At 40.1% G+C, this 18,761-nt stretch overlaps 1 protein-coding gene across 1 annotated transcript; it reads right to left on the reverse strand.

Annotated features, from left to right (window-relative positions):
* Positions 1 to 3: 3 nt before the first annotated feature.
* LOC147224885 (GTPase HRas) lies at positions 4 to 17,719 on the reverse strand. The gene is made up of 6 exons (XM_086162609.1): positions 17,404 to 17,719; positions 8,343 to 8,490; positions 6,485 to 6,663; positions 4,477 to 4,636; positions 2,831 to 2,955; positions 4 to 2,702 (listed from the first exon to the last, which is right to left on the reverse strand). The coding sequence occupies exons 2-5, from the start codon at positions 8,451 to 8,453 to the stop codon at positions 2,836 to 2,838; spliced, it is 570 nt and encodes a 189-aa protein (XP_086018735.1). The 5' UTR covers positions 8,454 to 8,490; positions 17,404 to 17,719; the 3' UTR covers positions 4 to 2,702; positions 2,831 to 2,835.
* Positions 17,720 to 18,761: the final 1,042 nt, after the last annotated feature.

Here is an 18,761-nt window from a genome sequence, read left to right on the forward strand (position 1 = left end):
GAGTCAGTTCAACTTGACATCTTTATTCCTGTCCAGCAATACATTTGACGCATTTTTTTTTTAAGAGTAAATACATCTTAAATAGCTAGACAGCTAACATGTTCACAAATTACTTCTGCACCTTCATTCCATTGTTTCAAAGGAGAAATCAGCCCTTTGTGTCTTTTGAGTAAAAACCTTTGATGGTCCATAAAGTGTCTGTCACGCTTGCCTAGTTTGAGCAGATATATCTATGGTTTCTGGCTAAGTGTCTGCACAACAAGACACTGATATTCTAATGATCATTTTATGCATAGATTCATGGAATTGTTGTGTTATTTTAGATTTGCTGCTTTAAGTTTGACAGGAAAAGTGACAAGCATATGACCAGGACTCTTACAAACTAAGAGATTTCAGTATAATGGGTAAAAGTGAAAGGATTTTTTAAAATAAAGGAGGGTCATGGTGCAAAATTTAGACGTCTGAAAATCCTACATTATTTTTACATCTTACATTCCTCCAAAACAATATCAAGACAAAGTTACAGTTTGTGGTCAATTTCTTAAATATCTGATCATCCAAAGAATAATAGAAATTGTTATGTAATGTAAAAAAGAAAGTCACACTTACTGTACAAATATCAATTAGTCCAAAATCAAAATGTTTTTAAGTGTTTTAAACATCCATGTTTCCCGAAACCCACTTCAAATTGTCTGGAACATCAGCCATTTTTCATGACTTGTCATCTGCACAACGTGACCTGGGAAACTAAACTCAACACGTCCAATAAATTGATAAACGTCATTTTTTAAAAGGATATTCACCCCCAAACCATCGTACAGTAACATGGGAGTAAGGCAAACTGGCTTTTATTGGGCTTTGTCTCGAGAAACATCTTTTTTTTCCTGTTCAGTCATGAACAATCACATTCAGATGAGTGTCAATACAGAGAAAACCCTTTAAACATTCTGACTAGTGTTTTGGGGAAGTTTGTCCTGTCTGCAAATTATGTACACATGTTCCAACTCAACATGTATCAATCTTTCTGTTGCACACAAATAATGCAGCAAAAATAAAATATAAAAAAAGACAACATGCCTCCAAGTGGAGCTTGCTGTATTATGAGGTACAGACTAGTTAAAAGATGAGGTGAAGTACACACAGAGCAGTCTCTTGTTTAGGCAGAAAATTAACCCGGCAGTGGGGAGAGCACAAGCAAGGCAGAGCTGAAAAACAAAGCGCCTGGTAAATCACCACCTATCAGACAGTTCTCCCAGGTATACAGTAAATATGATTCTGACATGATCAGCTCCTGTTCTATTTCCAAAGAGCAGAGAAAGAGGAGCACTTTGAAGACAGTATGATACGTGGAAAAACTGAGGTCTGATGAGGCAGGACTTGTGTTTTACCCTCTGCAAAGTTCTCTGGTAACATGTAGTTTCCAGGACCTTCCGAATCCCTGTTTCCTGAGCCTTATTAACCATGAGGAACCATTCTTGCAACTGAAGAATAGTTGTAATAACCATGAACATAACAGTTGTAAATCGTGCAGCTGCTGAAACAAACCAGAGAAATATATGTCTGTTTATGTCTAAAACCGTAATCTTTCACAGCATAATTGCACCTATTATCCAAGTTTTCCTCCACCCTCCAGCTATGTAGATGACAACTGCAATGTTTTATTTATTGTGCTGTACCTCTCCTTCATAAAGTCAAATAGAAAAAGGAGATAAGTAGTCATGAGTGGTGGTTTATTCCCAATACTTTGTATATTAGACAGTAAAGAATCCTATTGCACCAGCACCTACACACACTATCCATTACTATTATTATCATCATCATCATTATTATTTCACAAAGACAACTCTTAGCAAAGAAACATGTAAGGATAAAACGCAGCTGCATTCTGAACAAAAACTTATTCCTCCATTCAGTTAATTAGAATTCCAATCACGTCAGGTGGGTCTTGGAAATATCAAACCATCTGAAATTGACAACCTTCCCTCTCATAGCGCTCAGTGACTTTTACATCATCCACTCACTTAATGTTCCATATCAAAAACAAAATACACCATTTTTTTCCTTTTTTGACGGCTAGGCAAACTGTTAAAAAAACAACAAATTAAAGTAATTCTGATATGTCAGCCACTACCCCCATAGGCAGGTAGGTGGAATAGGATGGGCTGTGGTGATGGGGGGATGTGAATGGGTCCATTCCAATTCAATCCATTTTAAGCCAGTCGATCTTTCCAGTTTGAAGCCGGGGGGAAGGGGCAGTTGAGGGATGGAATAGGGGTTTCAAGATGGGAGGCATTCAGACGCCCCCCCATTATGACCAGTGTTGAGACTGAAAAAAAAAAATAAGTTAGCAGAAACTGATACCCAGTGAGACCACACTGGAGGGGGCATTAGTCATTAGTGGTGTTGCTCACAGGTCTGCATTGGACCAACAAAAAGAAAGCGAAAAGGGGCGGAGGGAGGGGGGGGGGCATCGGACCAGGCTTGTTCAACGAGCCACTTGGGCATCCGTCCAGATCCTCCTCTTCAGAAAGGTCTGCGCTTCCATCAGCTCTTTTGGTTTCCTTGAGAGCTTTTGCCTTAATCACTCTTTTTTTTTCTTAAAAAAAGTTTATATTTCATCATTGAGAAGTTTCATCTTTCTTTCTTCAAGTCCATGCTGTCACTTCGTGCAGTAGCATTTCTCTACAATGTGCAACAGTGACCTGTGGGAAGTTGAAAAGTCACCATTAATACATTACTGCTGTTTTAAGACATTAGCACTGAATGATATGGGTTGACTACTGGCACTGAGACACCATGCTACTAAAGAGAAGAAAATAATATATCTGACCTGCATCAAGATACCACGCAGCGACAGCTCATGCAGTCCTGGCCACTCTCATCTGGAGGGTTCAGCTTCCTCAGCTTATGCTGTCTGATTTCCCTGACCAGTGTATAGAAAGCATCCTCCACTCCCTGTTACCATGAAAACAAATAAAATAAATAACTGAGAGAAGCGCCTTGCAGTTCTGTACCAGCTACACGACTGCAGTTTCCATTCATAGCTGTGCACAATACAAGCACCGAGGACACAGAGGGTTTTCCTAGAGGTTTATTCCTTTAAAGCCCAGGGTGCTAGCCGACGAAATGTTTCATCTAGAACATTGTAATGTTATACCTTTCAGGTTTGAAAGGTTATCAGGTCATCTTTTATGCGAAATGTGGCGCTGATTAGTAAGCCAAATACTTGTTTATTTCCATCACATTTTGAACTGGGTGTGATGACTTTAAACAAAGAAACCTAAAAGAAAGCCTGTCCCAAACTTCAACAGGATGTTTCTGGCAGGTAAAGACAAATTCAAAGTACTGCAGACAAGTCGTCTTCCTCTTTTTCTTTGAGATTTCTCTTCAGGGGTCACCACAGCCAATCAACCTCCTCCATATATCCCTATTCTCTGCTCTGTATCCTCTTCTCTAACATCAACTAACTTTATGTCCTGGACAAGTAACTGAAAAGATTTATTTTTTCCCCATTTTAAAACAAATGATGTGAAAAAGACTTCACTTGTTGAAAATCTCTAAAAAAAATTGAAAGAAAATTGCCTAATATTTGTATGCAGATACTGGAAAAAGAAACACATAAATTATTTTAAAAAATTACCTGATTTAAAAATAAATTGTCGAAAACAAAAAAGAGAAAAGCAATTGAATAAGAGCAATTGAATAAGTGTCAAACAAGTTCGAAACACTTTATTAGCTGCTTCCTGCAAAACAAGAGACAAATAAAATTTCACTTTTAGTTTTTAACCTTTTCCATTCATTGTGAGAATATTGAACTGACAGTATTATATTGTTTTTCAGATGATGAATTAAATCCCAACATGAATTATATTGCCACAAGTAAGAGAAGCAAAGTGGATGCAGCTCAGCTCTTAGGTGCTCTTTCACTATTGAGAGACTTACCATCATTATGATGAAATGCTGTTTTGTCATTTAGAATGATTTCTTTACAGAATTATGTATTGAATTTATTTAACTTCCTTCTTTATAATGACATTCTGCCACATCGGTGATAAATGTGTGAGTTTCTGCATTGCTACAAAATGTGTGACAATGAGTCACATAGCGGGGACTGTGAGGCTACTTGTACTTCTGAGGTCTTTTACGTCGAGCTCTGCTCTGCTTTCAATCCAAGGTAACCTGACTGAGTCATTGCCTGCAGCATAATAAAATACTAACAGCTATACACATTACATAATGCTGCAGGGCTCTTTGTGGACATGATTATTATACATGTGCATCAAAATTGAACAGCATAGGTGGACCTTTTGTTAATGAGCAAAAGCGGATAGTCTTGAGGATATGGTAATATGTGGAAATTCACTAGCTTTTTTCAGGTCTTTCAAGGACCGGAAAATGATCACACAGAGTGTAGGGACATCAGTGCATGTACAGGTGTCAAAATATTGGGTTGGACACTTGTTGTCCTGCACCAACCTGTCGTGTCTTAGCTGAGGTCTCGATGTAGGGAATGCCATAGGAGCGGGCGAGTTCCTGGGCTTGCCTGGTGTCCACTGTGCGAGCTGGGAGGTCACATTTGTTTCCCACAAGAACCATGGGAACATCATCTGAGTCCTTTACACGCTTAATCTGTTCTCTGTAAATGTCACAAAAACATTGTGAAGCTGAAAAATGATATACAATATAAATTCAACCAAATTGCATGTCTTAACCACTAGAGAGCACTGTTTCTCAAGCCATTTCCTTAAATGACCTGTTGTTGACCCTTGCCTTAAACGGATTTCATTAGAATAACTTACTTTTCAATTTTGTAAATTTTATAGTACATTTAGTTAAGTCTATGGAGTAACAGTGCAAATGCCTTTTAGCTGATAAATGTATGAAATTCAAGGCCATGAAAGGTCATTGTGTTCCTTCATCTGTGACTTTTTAATTCCTCTTCCCTCAGCCGCAGGGAATCTTCAATCTTTGTAGTTACAGTTAACAGTTTAGACAATTCATATTTCATTGTATTCTTATTCTTCCTCCTTTCTACTATTATCTATTACTGTTATGTTTTTTTACTTGAAACTCTGGCACAACAATTTCCTTCGGTATAAATAAAGTTGTTCTCATCTCTCATCTCATCTACCTTTCCATAATAAATCCTCAGAGTCTCTCACATTGTCTGCAGAACAGATATATGAATTCACATATGACAACACCCACAAAGTATAAAGTCCTTGATTTTGCCAGCTTCTGCTTGAGGTATAACTCCAGGATTTTAGTCATGTTAACATGTTCGTCTCAGGGATCCTCCCTCCTTTATAAACAACAGCAGCTCCACCGCTGGGCGCCAACCACCCAGGGAGCTCTAGGACCCTGAGGGTGATGCAGGGGCTGCTGGTGCAGGGTTGTGCTGCACTGACGAGGGAGGGAGGTGGAGAGGAAAGAGGGAGGGGTAGGGATGGACAACAGGCAGGCGGCAAACAGCATTACCTCATCACTACAGCAGTCAGCGACAAGCAGCAGGCAGCTAGGGGGAAGTGACTGCAAGGAGCTGGTCAGATCAATCTGAGCCCCACCACAGTGCAGCAGGACACAGCAACCTCAGTCAGCAGAGACCCATCTGCCATCAGCCCTGCTTACTGTGTTTACCCACTTCAAAATTATGGACTAGTTACATGCAAGTGAGGGAGCTCTTACCAGGGTTTTTAAATGGTAAACAGCAAACAATATAAATTGATGCCATCCTGAGCATGGCACAACAAGGATCTTATGTTTAGATGCAAAGAAATAAATTTGAATACAGGGTATCAGAAGGGGTATTTAGTTAGTGTTCATGTATGCTAGCTCATATAGTTAATTTAAATTGTGGCTTTCCATTGGAGCAATATATCATACTTAATAATGTACAGTGATTGATATGTTGAGTAAATTTGGTCAAAAAAGCCTGTGAAATGGAAGTAAGCCAAATAAGTCTATGTAATTAAACCTGCAAAAGCTGGCAAAGTTAATATGTTGCCTGTTTTACTTCCTACCTACAATGATGAACACAGTTTCCTGATATGTCCACACAGAGAAAAATGGGCAAAGCGGAAAAAAAACAGTCAACTGCTGTTGGAAGTTTCCCCCTCCTCCATGCCTTTCTCCTTCCCTGTCCTTGGGAGCACTACCTCTCCCTGCTTGTCTAATTGAGTCAGGATCGATTTCATTGGCATCGTGCTGTAATCCTCCTGTTTGGGGCTAAGCTTTCTTTAGCCATGTTAAATGCTACAGCATGACATCATCCAACTACTGCAGAAAAATAGCACAGACATGCACATGCACGAACCCAAGGGAGTCCCTGTAAAACAAGCACACCAAATGATTTAGGATATAAGTCTACCCCTGACTGTGCTTGACCCAACCAGCAAATATATGTGTTACGGTTTATAACACTTGATCCCATAAACCTTGAAAATCAATATCATGATTTCAGGTTGCCCCAGTGTCTATGCCGAACCTGTATTGGTGAATGTCCTCAAATGACTTGGTGTTATTGATGGCGAACACACAGAGGAAACCTTCCCCTGTCCTCATATATTGGTCTCTCATAGCACTGTACTCCTCTTGACCTGCAGTGTCCAGGATATCTAGCAAGCAGGTCTCCCCGTCAATCACCACCTGTTTCCTGTAAGAATCCTGCAGAGAGTGAGAAGAGGTCAACATTTAGGACACATGACAGATATCAGTCTTATCTTAAAACAGTCACAATATATAAGACTTAGACAGGATTACCCTTTGGCTGACAAAGGCAACTGTGTGTCTGTCATTTAGAATGCTGTCCTGGTCACTCCAGCTTATGCAGCAAGTGCACACTTACAAAGTTGTAATTTATCATTCTGAAGCTTTTCTGGCAAGGCCCTCCATTGCCAAGACTCCTCCATTACGACACAACTTTGATCAATTATTTATAGTAGTCAAACACACTAATCAAGAACAATTTAAGCTCTACGTTAATAAATAAATTCAACATCATCAGTAATTTTTTTTTTTAATAATTCAAGCGTAACATGTATTCAATGAGCTGATTGTCTCTTTGGTCCTCTGAGCTTCACACCCACTTTGCCCCTCCAAAAGGCCTCACCGCTAAACTCAATAACCACTAGTTTAAGTAGTTGGTATTGGTCATCCCTTTCCTACTACTTCCAGTTCAGATTAATACTAGGAAATCATAGTAACCGGGTGGTGTAGCCTGTATTTAGCCTTCCAGTGCGAAGCCACAAAAATAGGGGAGTGCCCTCCCTTTGTTTATTAGAGCATAGGGGCCAGGAATGCAAATACACAAAAAGGACATTGTCTGGCCAGAGGCAGGCGTGGTGAGAATAAGAGAGAGAAACTAGAGAAAAGTCTGGGGGGGGGGGGGGGGGGGGGGCAGGACAAAACATTCTCATTTGCAGTTGTTTTTTTTTCCAAACTCTGCATTGTCTCACAATTTTTTTGTATATCTGAAGAGTTAAGGCAAAAAATTTCATGTGAAAGTTTATTGAAATAAAAAAAAAAATACTAATTTTTTCCAACCCCATCTGAAGGGGCAGTGCCAAAGCATTTTTTTGGTTTTAACAGCTGTGCATAAAACTGAGCCATTCATTATGGCCATTATGATTACAATACATCTCATTATTTAGAAAGAGTAAAACTTCAGAAAGCCCTTGAGTGACATATCACATTAAAATTCTGCTTGCACTTTTGCATATGACAATCAATATTCTTTAATAGCATTCACTGAAATTAAGAAATTTGTTAAAGTTGAACAGAAGTTTATTTAGTACTATAAAGCAGTTCCAAAAAAAAACCCAACATTTCGTCAAATCATGATGTGCCACATTTATTTCATTTACATGCTAATGAAAATCTCCTGGTTGCAACTGAACATTACAGTCAGAAGGTTTTAATAAACATTTAATTGTATTTTCAGTTTAAGTCAAACCTTAGAAGCCATCTGTTCAAAATTGTCTACTCTGTAATCTCTATTCTAACTTCTGTTAAAAAAAACACTACATTTTTTTCATCTTTTTTAACTTGTTAGATTGCTATAAGATGACACTGGGTTTAGAAAGACAACCCAAAATAAAATCTCAATTCAAGGACCCTCATCGTGCTGAAGACAAACTATTAGTGCTGATGTGAGATTAGCCATTTAATCTTTCATACCCAGGCATATATATATATATGTATATATATATATATATATAAACACAAACATACACACATACATGCATACATACATACATACATACATACATACATACACACACACATACACACCTTTCCGGTTATTTGTTTACCCATATCGCCATTTGCAAGTAAAAGACTCATACCTCTATGGTAGGGTCATATTCATCCACAAAGTGGTTTTGGATCAGTTGAATGGTGAGTGCACTCTTGCCAACACCTCCAGCCCCCACCACCACAAGCTTATACTCTGTCATCTTTGTTGCTGCTACTGCTGTTCACCACACACCACTCCTGGAAGGAAAAAGGGAGTTGTTTAACACAACAACCTGAAAAGGAGCATAAGTATGTTAGGGATAATATTCAGCTTGAATATGCTACTCTGCCACTGGGCTAACATAAAGATGAAGCAAGCAGTTACAGTCCAACGGTAAGAAAGATCAGTGGTTTGAGTTTGTGTGTGCATGCACGTGCGTGCATGCGATAGGGGCTAGTTGGGACCCTTAAGGGGGAATGTTAAAAATGTGCTGAAGGTACTCAATGTTCTAATCTTCTCCTGCTCACTGTGCGTGCATGTGAGTGTGTATGTGTGTGTGGATGGGTGTGGGGGTGAGGGGGTTGTTGGTGATGGGACCCTAGGAGCCTGAGTCTCATCACTTTGTCTTCACATTAAAAAAGCCAACCCTTGAAATCAGATGGACACAAAACAACAAAGCCAAATTGGAAGGCAGAAATTAGAATATGAAATCTAAATGAAAAAAATAAATGGAGGAATTCAAAATCAGATAAACAAAACATTTACATGCTAAAATGTCTTTAACATCTTCTATTCAACAGCTTTTGGAAAATTTTCCTTGTTTTTAGATAAGTGAGTGTTTCATCCATAACAGACCAACAAACGACCTAAAGTATGATTTGATGCCTCAAGTTGGTCCCTGTGGACCTGCTGAACCCACTTAATGGGCCTAATCCACGTAACAAGGGGACCCTGGTTATAAATCTGGGTACATTATTAAAGGTACATGTTGATCTCTTGAGAAAATATGAAGAAATATCAAACACAGTTTAGATGATGATATGCACAATTGGTCTACAACAGTGCAGCAAAAAGTACGTCAAGCACTGTGATGGTTTGGATTTGAAAGGACATCAGAGAGCAAAATACAGTCATCTTACTGTCTTAAGAAATGGTTGTCCTTCAATCAGAAAATTAAATCACACATTCAAATGCTGTTACAATAGATGGCAGAAATGGTGACAACTATGCTAACTGCTCAGGTTATCGTTATAAAATCATTATTTTTGATATTGCACAAATCAGATAGTTCCATGCGTAGATCTATCTTTTTCTTCTCCTTTCCCTTCAAGGGTCGCCACAGCAAATCAACCTTCTCGATCTAATCCTATTCTCTATATCCTTCCATGGGTAGATCTATGGTCGGGAGCAAGTATAAAGACACACAGAACGCCTGCATCACCGCCATCTCAGCACTGCTGGCCAGTGAAATTCCAGAAGTGTTAAATCAGTGGATAGAGAAACTAGTCATATGGGTGGTGTTGCTGCAAACTGTGGCAATATATTACTCATCTTACAGCAAATTTACCAGAAAATTACCAAATCTCTGACCTGCAAATGCCTCAATGCCAGCCCTGTATTAGACATGATGACAGATGAGTCAGTATAAGAAAGCCATGAGGCTATATTTGACGTTTTACAAGATTAAGTCATATGCGAGCTAGGGCTAGTCAGACTAAGCCCATGGCTAACCACTAATGTAGTGTGCTGGAGGCCCATAGCAACCACATAAACCTCCCATGGTTACGGTCTTGGTTTGACATCATAAGGACGGCAATGAATGGCAAGGTAATGTCATCAAGGTGAGATCACTGGAAAATCACTAGGAACGCCAGTGCAACATCCAACCAACCAACCAACCAACCAACCATTTGTAACCATTTACTTTCACTTTCAGTTTGACAACAACTATAAATCTTGCCACAGTTGTAAACCTTTTTCAGCAGTTAATTCAAATATTTTGCCAAATGTACCACAATTTCATTTAGTGACATGAGCTGCATCAAAATAAGTGGTCTTGGTTTAAAACAAATGGTCTTGTTTTTTTACTCAATATACTTTGTATTGCCCCATATGATGCAGACCAAAGAGAGATGCACCATTGACTCACAGTGAGACAGTTGACACATCAACCCAGAAGACTCCAATGCAGGTAAGAAAGAGTTGAGAACACCGACGAACAGAGCTTTTTGGGGATGAATTTACCCCGTATAACACAAAACATGAACCTATATTTCAGACCAAGCAAATATTCAGTCATTTTGAATTCAAGGAGTCTCCAGAGAATCATGGTCAACATTCAAAATGAGAAAAATCACAACTATTGTTTTATACAACATCATACAATCCTACTGCCCATGTTGCAATGAGGTTGATCCTGAAAGTTTTTATACGTAACATCTGTCTTGCTTTTCATTGTGATCCCGTATCAGCAAAAGGAATTTCTGAGGGTTTGCCAAAAACCTGATTTTGGCATACACATTGACCAAAACCTTTGACAGTCAAATTCCAAAGTTAATTCATAAATTCCTGTGGTAAATGTGTCAGGTGTTGTTTTCCTCCGGGAATATTATTCACAAGAATGGGACAGATATGAGGTTGCAATAAAGTTAACCTTCGACCACTGAAATTAGTGATACATTTGAGTGGATACTAGAGCAAAATTTGAAAAAACGGACCTCAGTGTTTGAGGAAAAAAAACAACTTTCACATCCCAAACAAGAACACACAATACCTTCAGCTGCAGCATTAGAAACAGCTACACTCACCACCAATTTCTCAACTTGAAAATGACACGAGTTTTATGTAAAATTTGTATTCTTTTGAAAGAGCAGCATTGCTGCTATTTCATATATTATTTTCTGAAAATGGTTGCTCTTATTATTTTTAATTTAGTTTAATTCATGAATCGAAGCGTGAGAAAGACAAACATTAAAATGTTAAAACTGGCTCACATTTCACTTCCTCAAAAAAAAATTAACTTGTCATTTGTACAGTCATACCGCATCAGAGTGAAACTTAGTCGCCCAGATTTAAAGAATCAAACATGGCTCACACAGTTTCTGACTTTGCTGCATGTTCCTAGACTAAAAAAAAAAATCATGAAACCTTTGTGAAGAATTGATCAAGATTTCATAAGAAGGGCATAGCACAAACTGTTGCACACTTGACAGGATACCTGGGGCCATCATTCCTTCACTGGTTAACATCAGTGTTTGTTTTAGTTTGCCTCCAGAAAACACATTTGTGGACTTTATCTTGTGCTTTGTCACCCAAATTTACACACAAAACTGAGGTGAATACATTTGACTTGTATTTGACATTTGACTTGTAGAAATCACATTACAAAGACAAAAGGGGACATTAATACAGCCACCAGACAGTTTAATTAAGAGGGGGAGAGGGTCAAAGTTACAGATGTGCATTCTATAGTTGTCCTTGGGTGATATGGTGTTGTTTATACAACAACTCTGCAAGGACCTCTATGTTATTTGTGTCTGTACGCGTACTGATGAGGGAACAGACAAGATCAGTCAAGACCATACTGGCCCATCAATATTAACGGTTTAAAGAGGCAAACTTTCTATTCTAGCTCTTCCTCTCTCAAACTCTCATCAACCGATTTCCTGAGCTTAAAGGGACAGGTAATTGTGAACATCGTCACCAATATCAACAATCGCTCCCTTGTAAAAGCACACAACTTATATTTATGAAGCACAGCATTGAGGGAATTATCCTAACCCCTTAAACAAGACTGAGGGGTTAGGGGATAATTCCCTTCATGAAATCATGATCAATACCAAGTATGACAACATAGGACTGAATGGTTCAGATGGGCACCCGACTGCCAGTGTAATTGAAGACAGCCATATAACTTAGAAGAAGTACATCATGTGCCCTCCACTGAGCAGGCAACAAGACAGATGACCTTAAAAGAAAAATATTTGTGCATGATATTTCAGTTTCAGTGTTTACATTGGGATGAACAATAACATGCAGGTAGGATCATGAATGTGATATCTAGATTTCTATACTTCTTAATTACTTAGTCACTAAAATGTTGCTTCTATGATTCTGTAGATTTCTGAAGGTTTGAGCCATCCCTAGTCACACATACGTCTTCATGATCAGACAGTAGATTATGTAAGTAAAAAGACTGAATACAGTTATCAAAATGACTTTATATATTATATTTACAAGACACAGACTGACTAGCTGATGGTTGATTGATGCTTCAATTGTTTATATGGAAATATTGTTTCCATAAAAACAATTGTAACTTGTTTTAGATGAATCTCAAGAATGACTTTAAATGAGCCAATAGCAACACGCACACAAACACAAATCTAGAAAGAGAGAAAGATCAGCTGCTTGTTAAGGAAGATTTACTTTATACCAAAGAGAACGCAGTTCTGGTTGTAAATTGATTAGATAAAAGCATGTACACACCCACACACAGACACCACCTGTATGATGCCCAGCTAAGTAAGGAAAGATGGAAAATGTAGGACACAAAAAAAACACACATGCACAAGAGTCTGATAACTTCACATTATACACACTTCAGGGACCACTGATATTTTCACATCTTAAGTGCACATCTGCCACACAATTGAAATTTCCTCAGTAAAATGCAAATTCAACATGCTTGCTGCTGGGAGGCTGGAGGCAGGAAAACAAGACAGCTTTGCCATCTCCACTCAAACTAGGCCATGCTAGAAGCTGATTAATAATCCACACATGCATATGGACATGAATAGCAAATTTAATCATTGATAAAGATACTATCACTTTTCTAGATTCATTTTTCACACATCTAGGCTGCAACTGAGCAAATCGTTATTCGAGGTTAGGGCAAGTCCACCAGAGTTAACAGTTATTAGTACAGTTAGTATTAGTACATTTTCCTTTCTTCCACACAGGAAAAAACAATGAGGATATTTTAATCAAAATCTGTGTTCTATAAATACTGACTCCACCTCTACTATGGTATCCAGATTTTTATATTGCAATTATTGCCATAGGCATGCAATAATAGAACACATTTGCACATGTAAAGATATCAACATGTGTGTATGGGTAAAAATACAACCACAATGAGCAGTCACCAAGCCGTTTGTTTTCAACTGCCTGCTGTGTGCTTCTGTCAAACACAATGATCGTATAGCAAGGAGTGACTCAATTAACAGAAATCAGCTTTAAGGAGCCAAGCTCCATCTGCAATGTTATAGTGCCCTTTTCATTCAAAGGTTCCAAATATCTTTGCTTGGCGGCGGACTTTATGAACATGAAGCACTATACAGCAAGTGTGTTGAGTTATTTATAGCATGCCATATCCAGTCTGGGAAATTAACAGTTCCTATTGAAACCCAAGAGCCCAGCCTGGTCCAAAAGGATAATCTTACATGACAGCTTATGGAGGGGGGTAATACATAGAAGTGAGAGAGGTGATGGGAGGAGAGTGGCTGAGGGCTACTCTTACTACTTGTGAAGTGCATATTACACTATGGGCAGGAACTGTTGTCCTGGAAACTGTAAAAATGAAATTGAAGTATCAATGGTAAAAAAAAGAAATACAACAACCCTAAACCCCATTTATGACTAGATTAACAAAACGATTTGATTGTATGACTATATTTTTGTTGCGTATATACAGGGACCTCCTCAAATTGGTTTAATGACAGCAACTCTTACATATAACCCAACTAGTGCTGGACTTTCTTGGAGCCATGATACCTATCAAATATTGGACTTATAATTGTCAATGCAAAGAGACACCCCATTTGGGTATTTGCCATTAAGATGTTGGCACTAGAGACCCTGACATTAACATCAGATTGTATAAAGTATAGTTCAGACATGTGAAGTACCAAAAAGGCGATTTTCCCAAGATAATTACTCCCAGTGAGGGGGTTTCTTTAATGGGACCAGCACCTAGACATAGACTAATGGCAACATGGGCATTAGCCATCACAGATGCATTTATGTGTTAAGAAATAAAATATTTTATTCAGAGCATTTAAGAAGATAAATACAGTAGAATCAAATGATGTCAAAGATTTAAAATTGATAACTGAAAAACCTGACACCCAGCCTTGGTATGCAGGTCCTGTTTAAACAAGCAAATAAATTAGGATAAGATTATTTACAGCTTTATAGCATTAAAACAATGCAAGCTCATTGATTTGTGTATTGTATGGCAGTGCTGCTATATGTCAGTAAGGGGTAATTCAGGGCATTCATTTAGTGACTTACAGCCTCTAAGAATCTGTTGCGTTAATGTTGTCTGGCTTTAACACAAGCAACACATACATAGAAATGCATTTGAAATGTATTTAAACCAGTACATTCCTGGTAAGCAAGAGTAGAAACCCATACAGTATTCATTAAACTAATAAGATGCTTCAAACAGATCTTACCCCAAATATCAAATATAGCCCTCCCTTTACTCGAGTAGGGTGGTGTTTATTCATCTTTATATACGGCTTCAGTTAGAGACGTGAGCCTCGACCTGAGTCACCTAATGCTGCTGGATTGAAGGAGCTGTAAATGAGCAATCTGTAACAGAGACTCACGACCACTGTTTAACTCATCTCTCAAAAGGATTTTTAATCTTTTAACTTAATTTCAGGTGTTTTACAAACAAGATTGTCAAGTCGAGTTAGTGTGAGTACATCACATGTGATTCATTGGTGATGGTTAGCTGTATAAAGTGTCAAGGATTTTCAGTTTGTTTTTTTTAATGAAGAAAACTGACTCCAGACCCATGGTTTGTTTTCGGGTTAACCTAGGGATGTCACGAGTGATTTTTCTAGCATCTACAGTATTTCTCTAGCTATACAAGTGTACCGTCAAAAAAGTCAGCATTGCGCAGTGGAGTGATATAATAAAGATGGGTATTCTGAAAGACTTATCTATAGTTAAGTTTTCATATCAGTCAATATGTATACTGATGCCAGTTTTATTGGTAATTGAACAGGCTGATATCAGGTGTTGCACCCCTAGTCCATACAAGTACATATAATATGAGAAGATGGCCCATGAATAGTCATCTTCCTCAACAAGCAGACTACTCTCCATTAAAGTGCTTAATTGGTTAAAGAATCCATACAAGCAGAGCCACAAGCCTGCAACAGAGATAATAGATTTTTAATGGCGCTATGATGGTAAGGAGACCCTCTCTTGGGAGGTATCACAGTCAAATACAGAGTCACCACGACATCCCACCGCACCCTCCTACTGCACTCAAATGACATCATACTCCTAAACAGCATCCAAACATAAGTGTTGACCAACAGATGAGGTATCACTGTACTGCTCTCTCAGGGTTAATGACTCAAAGTGTGTCAATGTAGCGGAATGGCTTCTTGTTTCACATTTTGAACCAGTCCTGTACAATTTACAGCTGTCCATGGCATCCTTGAGGGGTTATAAGCCATAGAAATCCGGAAAACATTAATGAAATTACAAAATTCCAGGTGACCTTTTCCCTACTGGATCGCTGTTTAAGCTATTTAATCACAGTTAGACAGTGGAGGCATGCAGCTGAGTTGAAAAGGCCAGCTGACCTCCTCACACAGGACTGACAGCTAGAGGAACCGCAAAGTGTCATCTGACACCAAACACCCCCAGATTCATCCTTGGTTTCATTAGTAATCAGGGTGGCTGTTGAAGAATCGTACTAGGCTGTTTGCAATGTAGCGTACGCACAGCTTCAGGATCCTACTCTATTCAACCCCTGCACCTTACTTAGTTAACAAAAATAACTCAGTTTAACCTTCTTGAAACATGTGTCGATGGGAACAAGGTAAAGTTTTTCCAAACCGCCTGTAAAATATGACCTCCGGGTGAAGCCTGCCAAAGAAATCTTCCCACAGACCTATCAAAGAGTAAAATACTAAGGGATGAAAGCAGTATATCCGATGCAGAATGGTGGGGAGGCAACAGGCTCCGGCTGCTCGGAGAAGCGGACAGCAGATACATCACACCTATGTCACCTGCTGACCTAGCTCCACCTGGTTTCCCAGACACTTCAGTCTTCCAGAACCATTTTTTGATGTGGAATTGACACAACTCACATTGCGCCACTGAACAGTTCCACCTCGAACAAAACACGGGCTACAAGACCTACATTATTATTAATAGGTAATATTTTGGTGCACAAACAGAGGCAGAATTTATTCGGCAATCACGTGGTTGCCATGAAAATAAAAATCAGTATTAGTGAAATAGTTGCAGGTCTTGTTTTACTTCAGGAGGTTCGTCTTTGGCGCTTCAGCGTCCACGATATGTGACGGGAGAGAGGGTGACACGTCCTCTCGCACACGGCCACACAGACACTGTTGTTTGCTTTCAAACTCCCCAAACACTGCTGACCAGCTGCCAGTCACATTTTCGAACGCCGAGTGAAGGAATCTGACTTCCGCAGTGATACATTCATTTTTTTTTACCCCGAATGACGGGGCGTCACCCTGCCTTAGCTCTGTTGTGTGTGTGTGTGTGTGTGTGTGTGTGTGTGTGTGTGTGTGTGTGTGTGTGTGTGTGTGTGTGTGTGTGTGTGTGTGTGTGTGTGTGTGTGTGTGTGTGTGTGTGTGTGTGTGTGTGTGTCAGCGGCGACCTCACGCACAGCCTGCGTGGACCGTGGCCAGAACACAGGCCAAGGAGGGCTAAATAACGCCCCCGCGACACGTATGTCTATTTCCATACCTTCGCTTTCTTTATCTAAGAGCGTTGCGGGCGGGGAGGCGGAGGAGAAGGAGGGCGGGGGTGCCGCTCTACCCCGCTCCCAACCCCCCGAAACCAAGTTTAAACACCTAAACAAGCACGTTAGTGGAGGATACCCGTGGGGTTTCCGTCGAAATATACCACGTCGCGGGTTCAAACCCCGAGGCACGGCCAGAACTAACCCCCCCTCCCCCGGAACCCCACGGACGTGTCAACGTTAGCCTCAACTCCAGCGGCGATCGGTCAATAAGGCTCGCCGGGGGTGAATGAGATGTTGTGGTTGCTAGCTAACACGCGTTTGCCGAAAACACCCAAAGGGTTTTTTTTTGTTTGTTTATTTTTAGTGTCGTTATAAGACCGAAAACAGCAATATATCCTGGACGCGAGATTGCGGAGGGCATACTTACCAACCAGCGAGGCTCTAATTAGCGGCAGTTGCGTTCGGTTGGCGAGCCGGGGTGGGGAGGGAGGGAGACCTGGAAGATGGTCCAACTCGGTTCGAATCGCGCGGAAGCACGGCGGCGGTCAGGAGATATCCGTGCCGTCTTATCTCCCGGGACGACCTTAGTTTTCCGCCGCTAAAAATGCACCAGGCGGCACCGAGGTTCTCATTGGTTCTGAGTGAAAGCGAGCCCGCGTTGAACAATGTGCCTCCAGTGTGAGAGGAGAGAGGATGGGGAGTGTCGAGCCCACGCCCAGGTCTAGTAGACGTAAAACCGCCCCGGTGTTGTGACGCGCTGTGCTTTCCTGCAGAGAGCTGCGTGCAGGGAGCGCGCACGGCTGGAAGGGAAACTGCAAGATAGTGGCTACTGGGGCAAACACAAACAGATATACTGTTGGAAAACGAAATACTTTTCTGTGCTGAGCCAAAAATGTTGCCATAAATGTATGCTAGAGTCTAATTTTAGCTTGGCACAATTGATTCACAAAGTTGATCCATGTTCCTTTGAGATCATCTTCAACCAAAAACAGCTCAAAACTTACTTTGTTTGACATCCTGCATCCATATCGCACAAAAACATAACCTACCAAATCATACTGACCATAACCATAACTCAACAGACGTGGCCTGGCTGCACAAGATAATCCATGGATCTTGTTTACACGTTTGTTGTTGAAGAGCTATCTCCCATTGTCCAAACAGCAACAAACATTTGAAAGATAAATTAAAAAGCGCGGATTGAGGTTTTCGGATTATCTTCAATTAGCAGGCCATGATTTCTGAAATTAGACTGGGCCGTTACAGTTTTTTATCTGGCGGCAGACGGTGGAATACAAATACTATCCAGATGTACCGTACTCAAGAAAGGCAAAATCACACCCCTCTACGGTCTATCTTATGAATTCACCTAATCACAATTAATAAGGCTACGGCTACAGTGACTGTTTACAATGAGGACACAGAATCCGACCAATGTCTGCATGCTGTCTATGTTTATAGCCTCTATTATGGACATGGCTTCCTGGAGCTGTGGTTAGAAGGACCATCAGCATTTGTTGTGGTGGCAACCTGAGAACTCACTGGTGGTAAAGGGCAAACTCTTGGTAAAATCATTGGTAAAGGGCAGTCAAGCATTAGGAGACATTTCAGACATGGCTGTCCCAGGGGCTTCTGAAAACTGTTGACAAGTAGTTTAGACCGAGAAGGGCTTTGGTGGATGCAGAAGCAAAAACCCAGGTGTCGGAGGAGTTCCCCTTGGCCACAAGGAGGTTCTAGAAAACTGTTAGATGATTCAGAAAAGAGAAGCAGAGCTTGTTCCAGGTT

Source organism: Fistularia commersonii, chromosome 17, assembly GCF_037954325.1.
Source record: "Fistularia commersonii isolate RoL2024-O1a breed Wild chromosome 17, RoL_Fcom_v1.0, whole genome shotgun sequence".
Classification (NCBI taxonomy): Eukaryota; Metazoa; Chordata; class Actinopteri; order Syngnathiformes; family Fistulariidae; genus Fistularia; species Fistularia commersonii.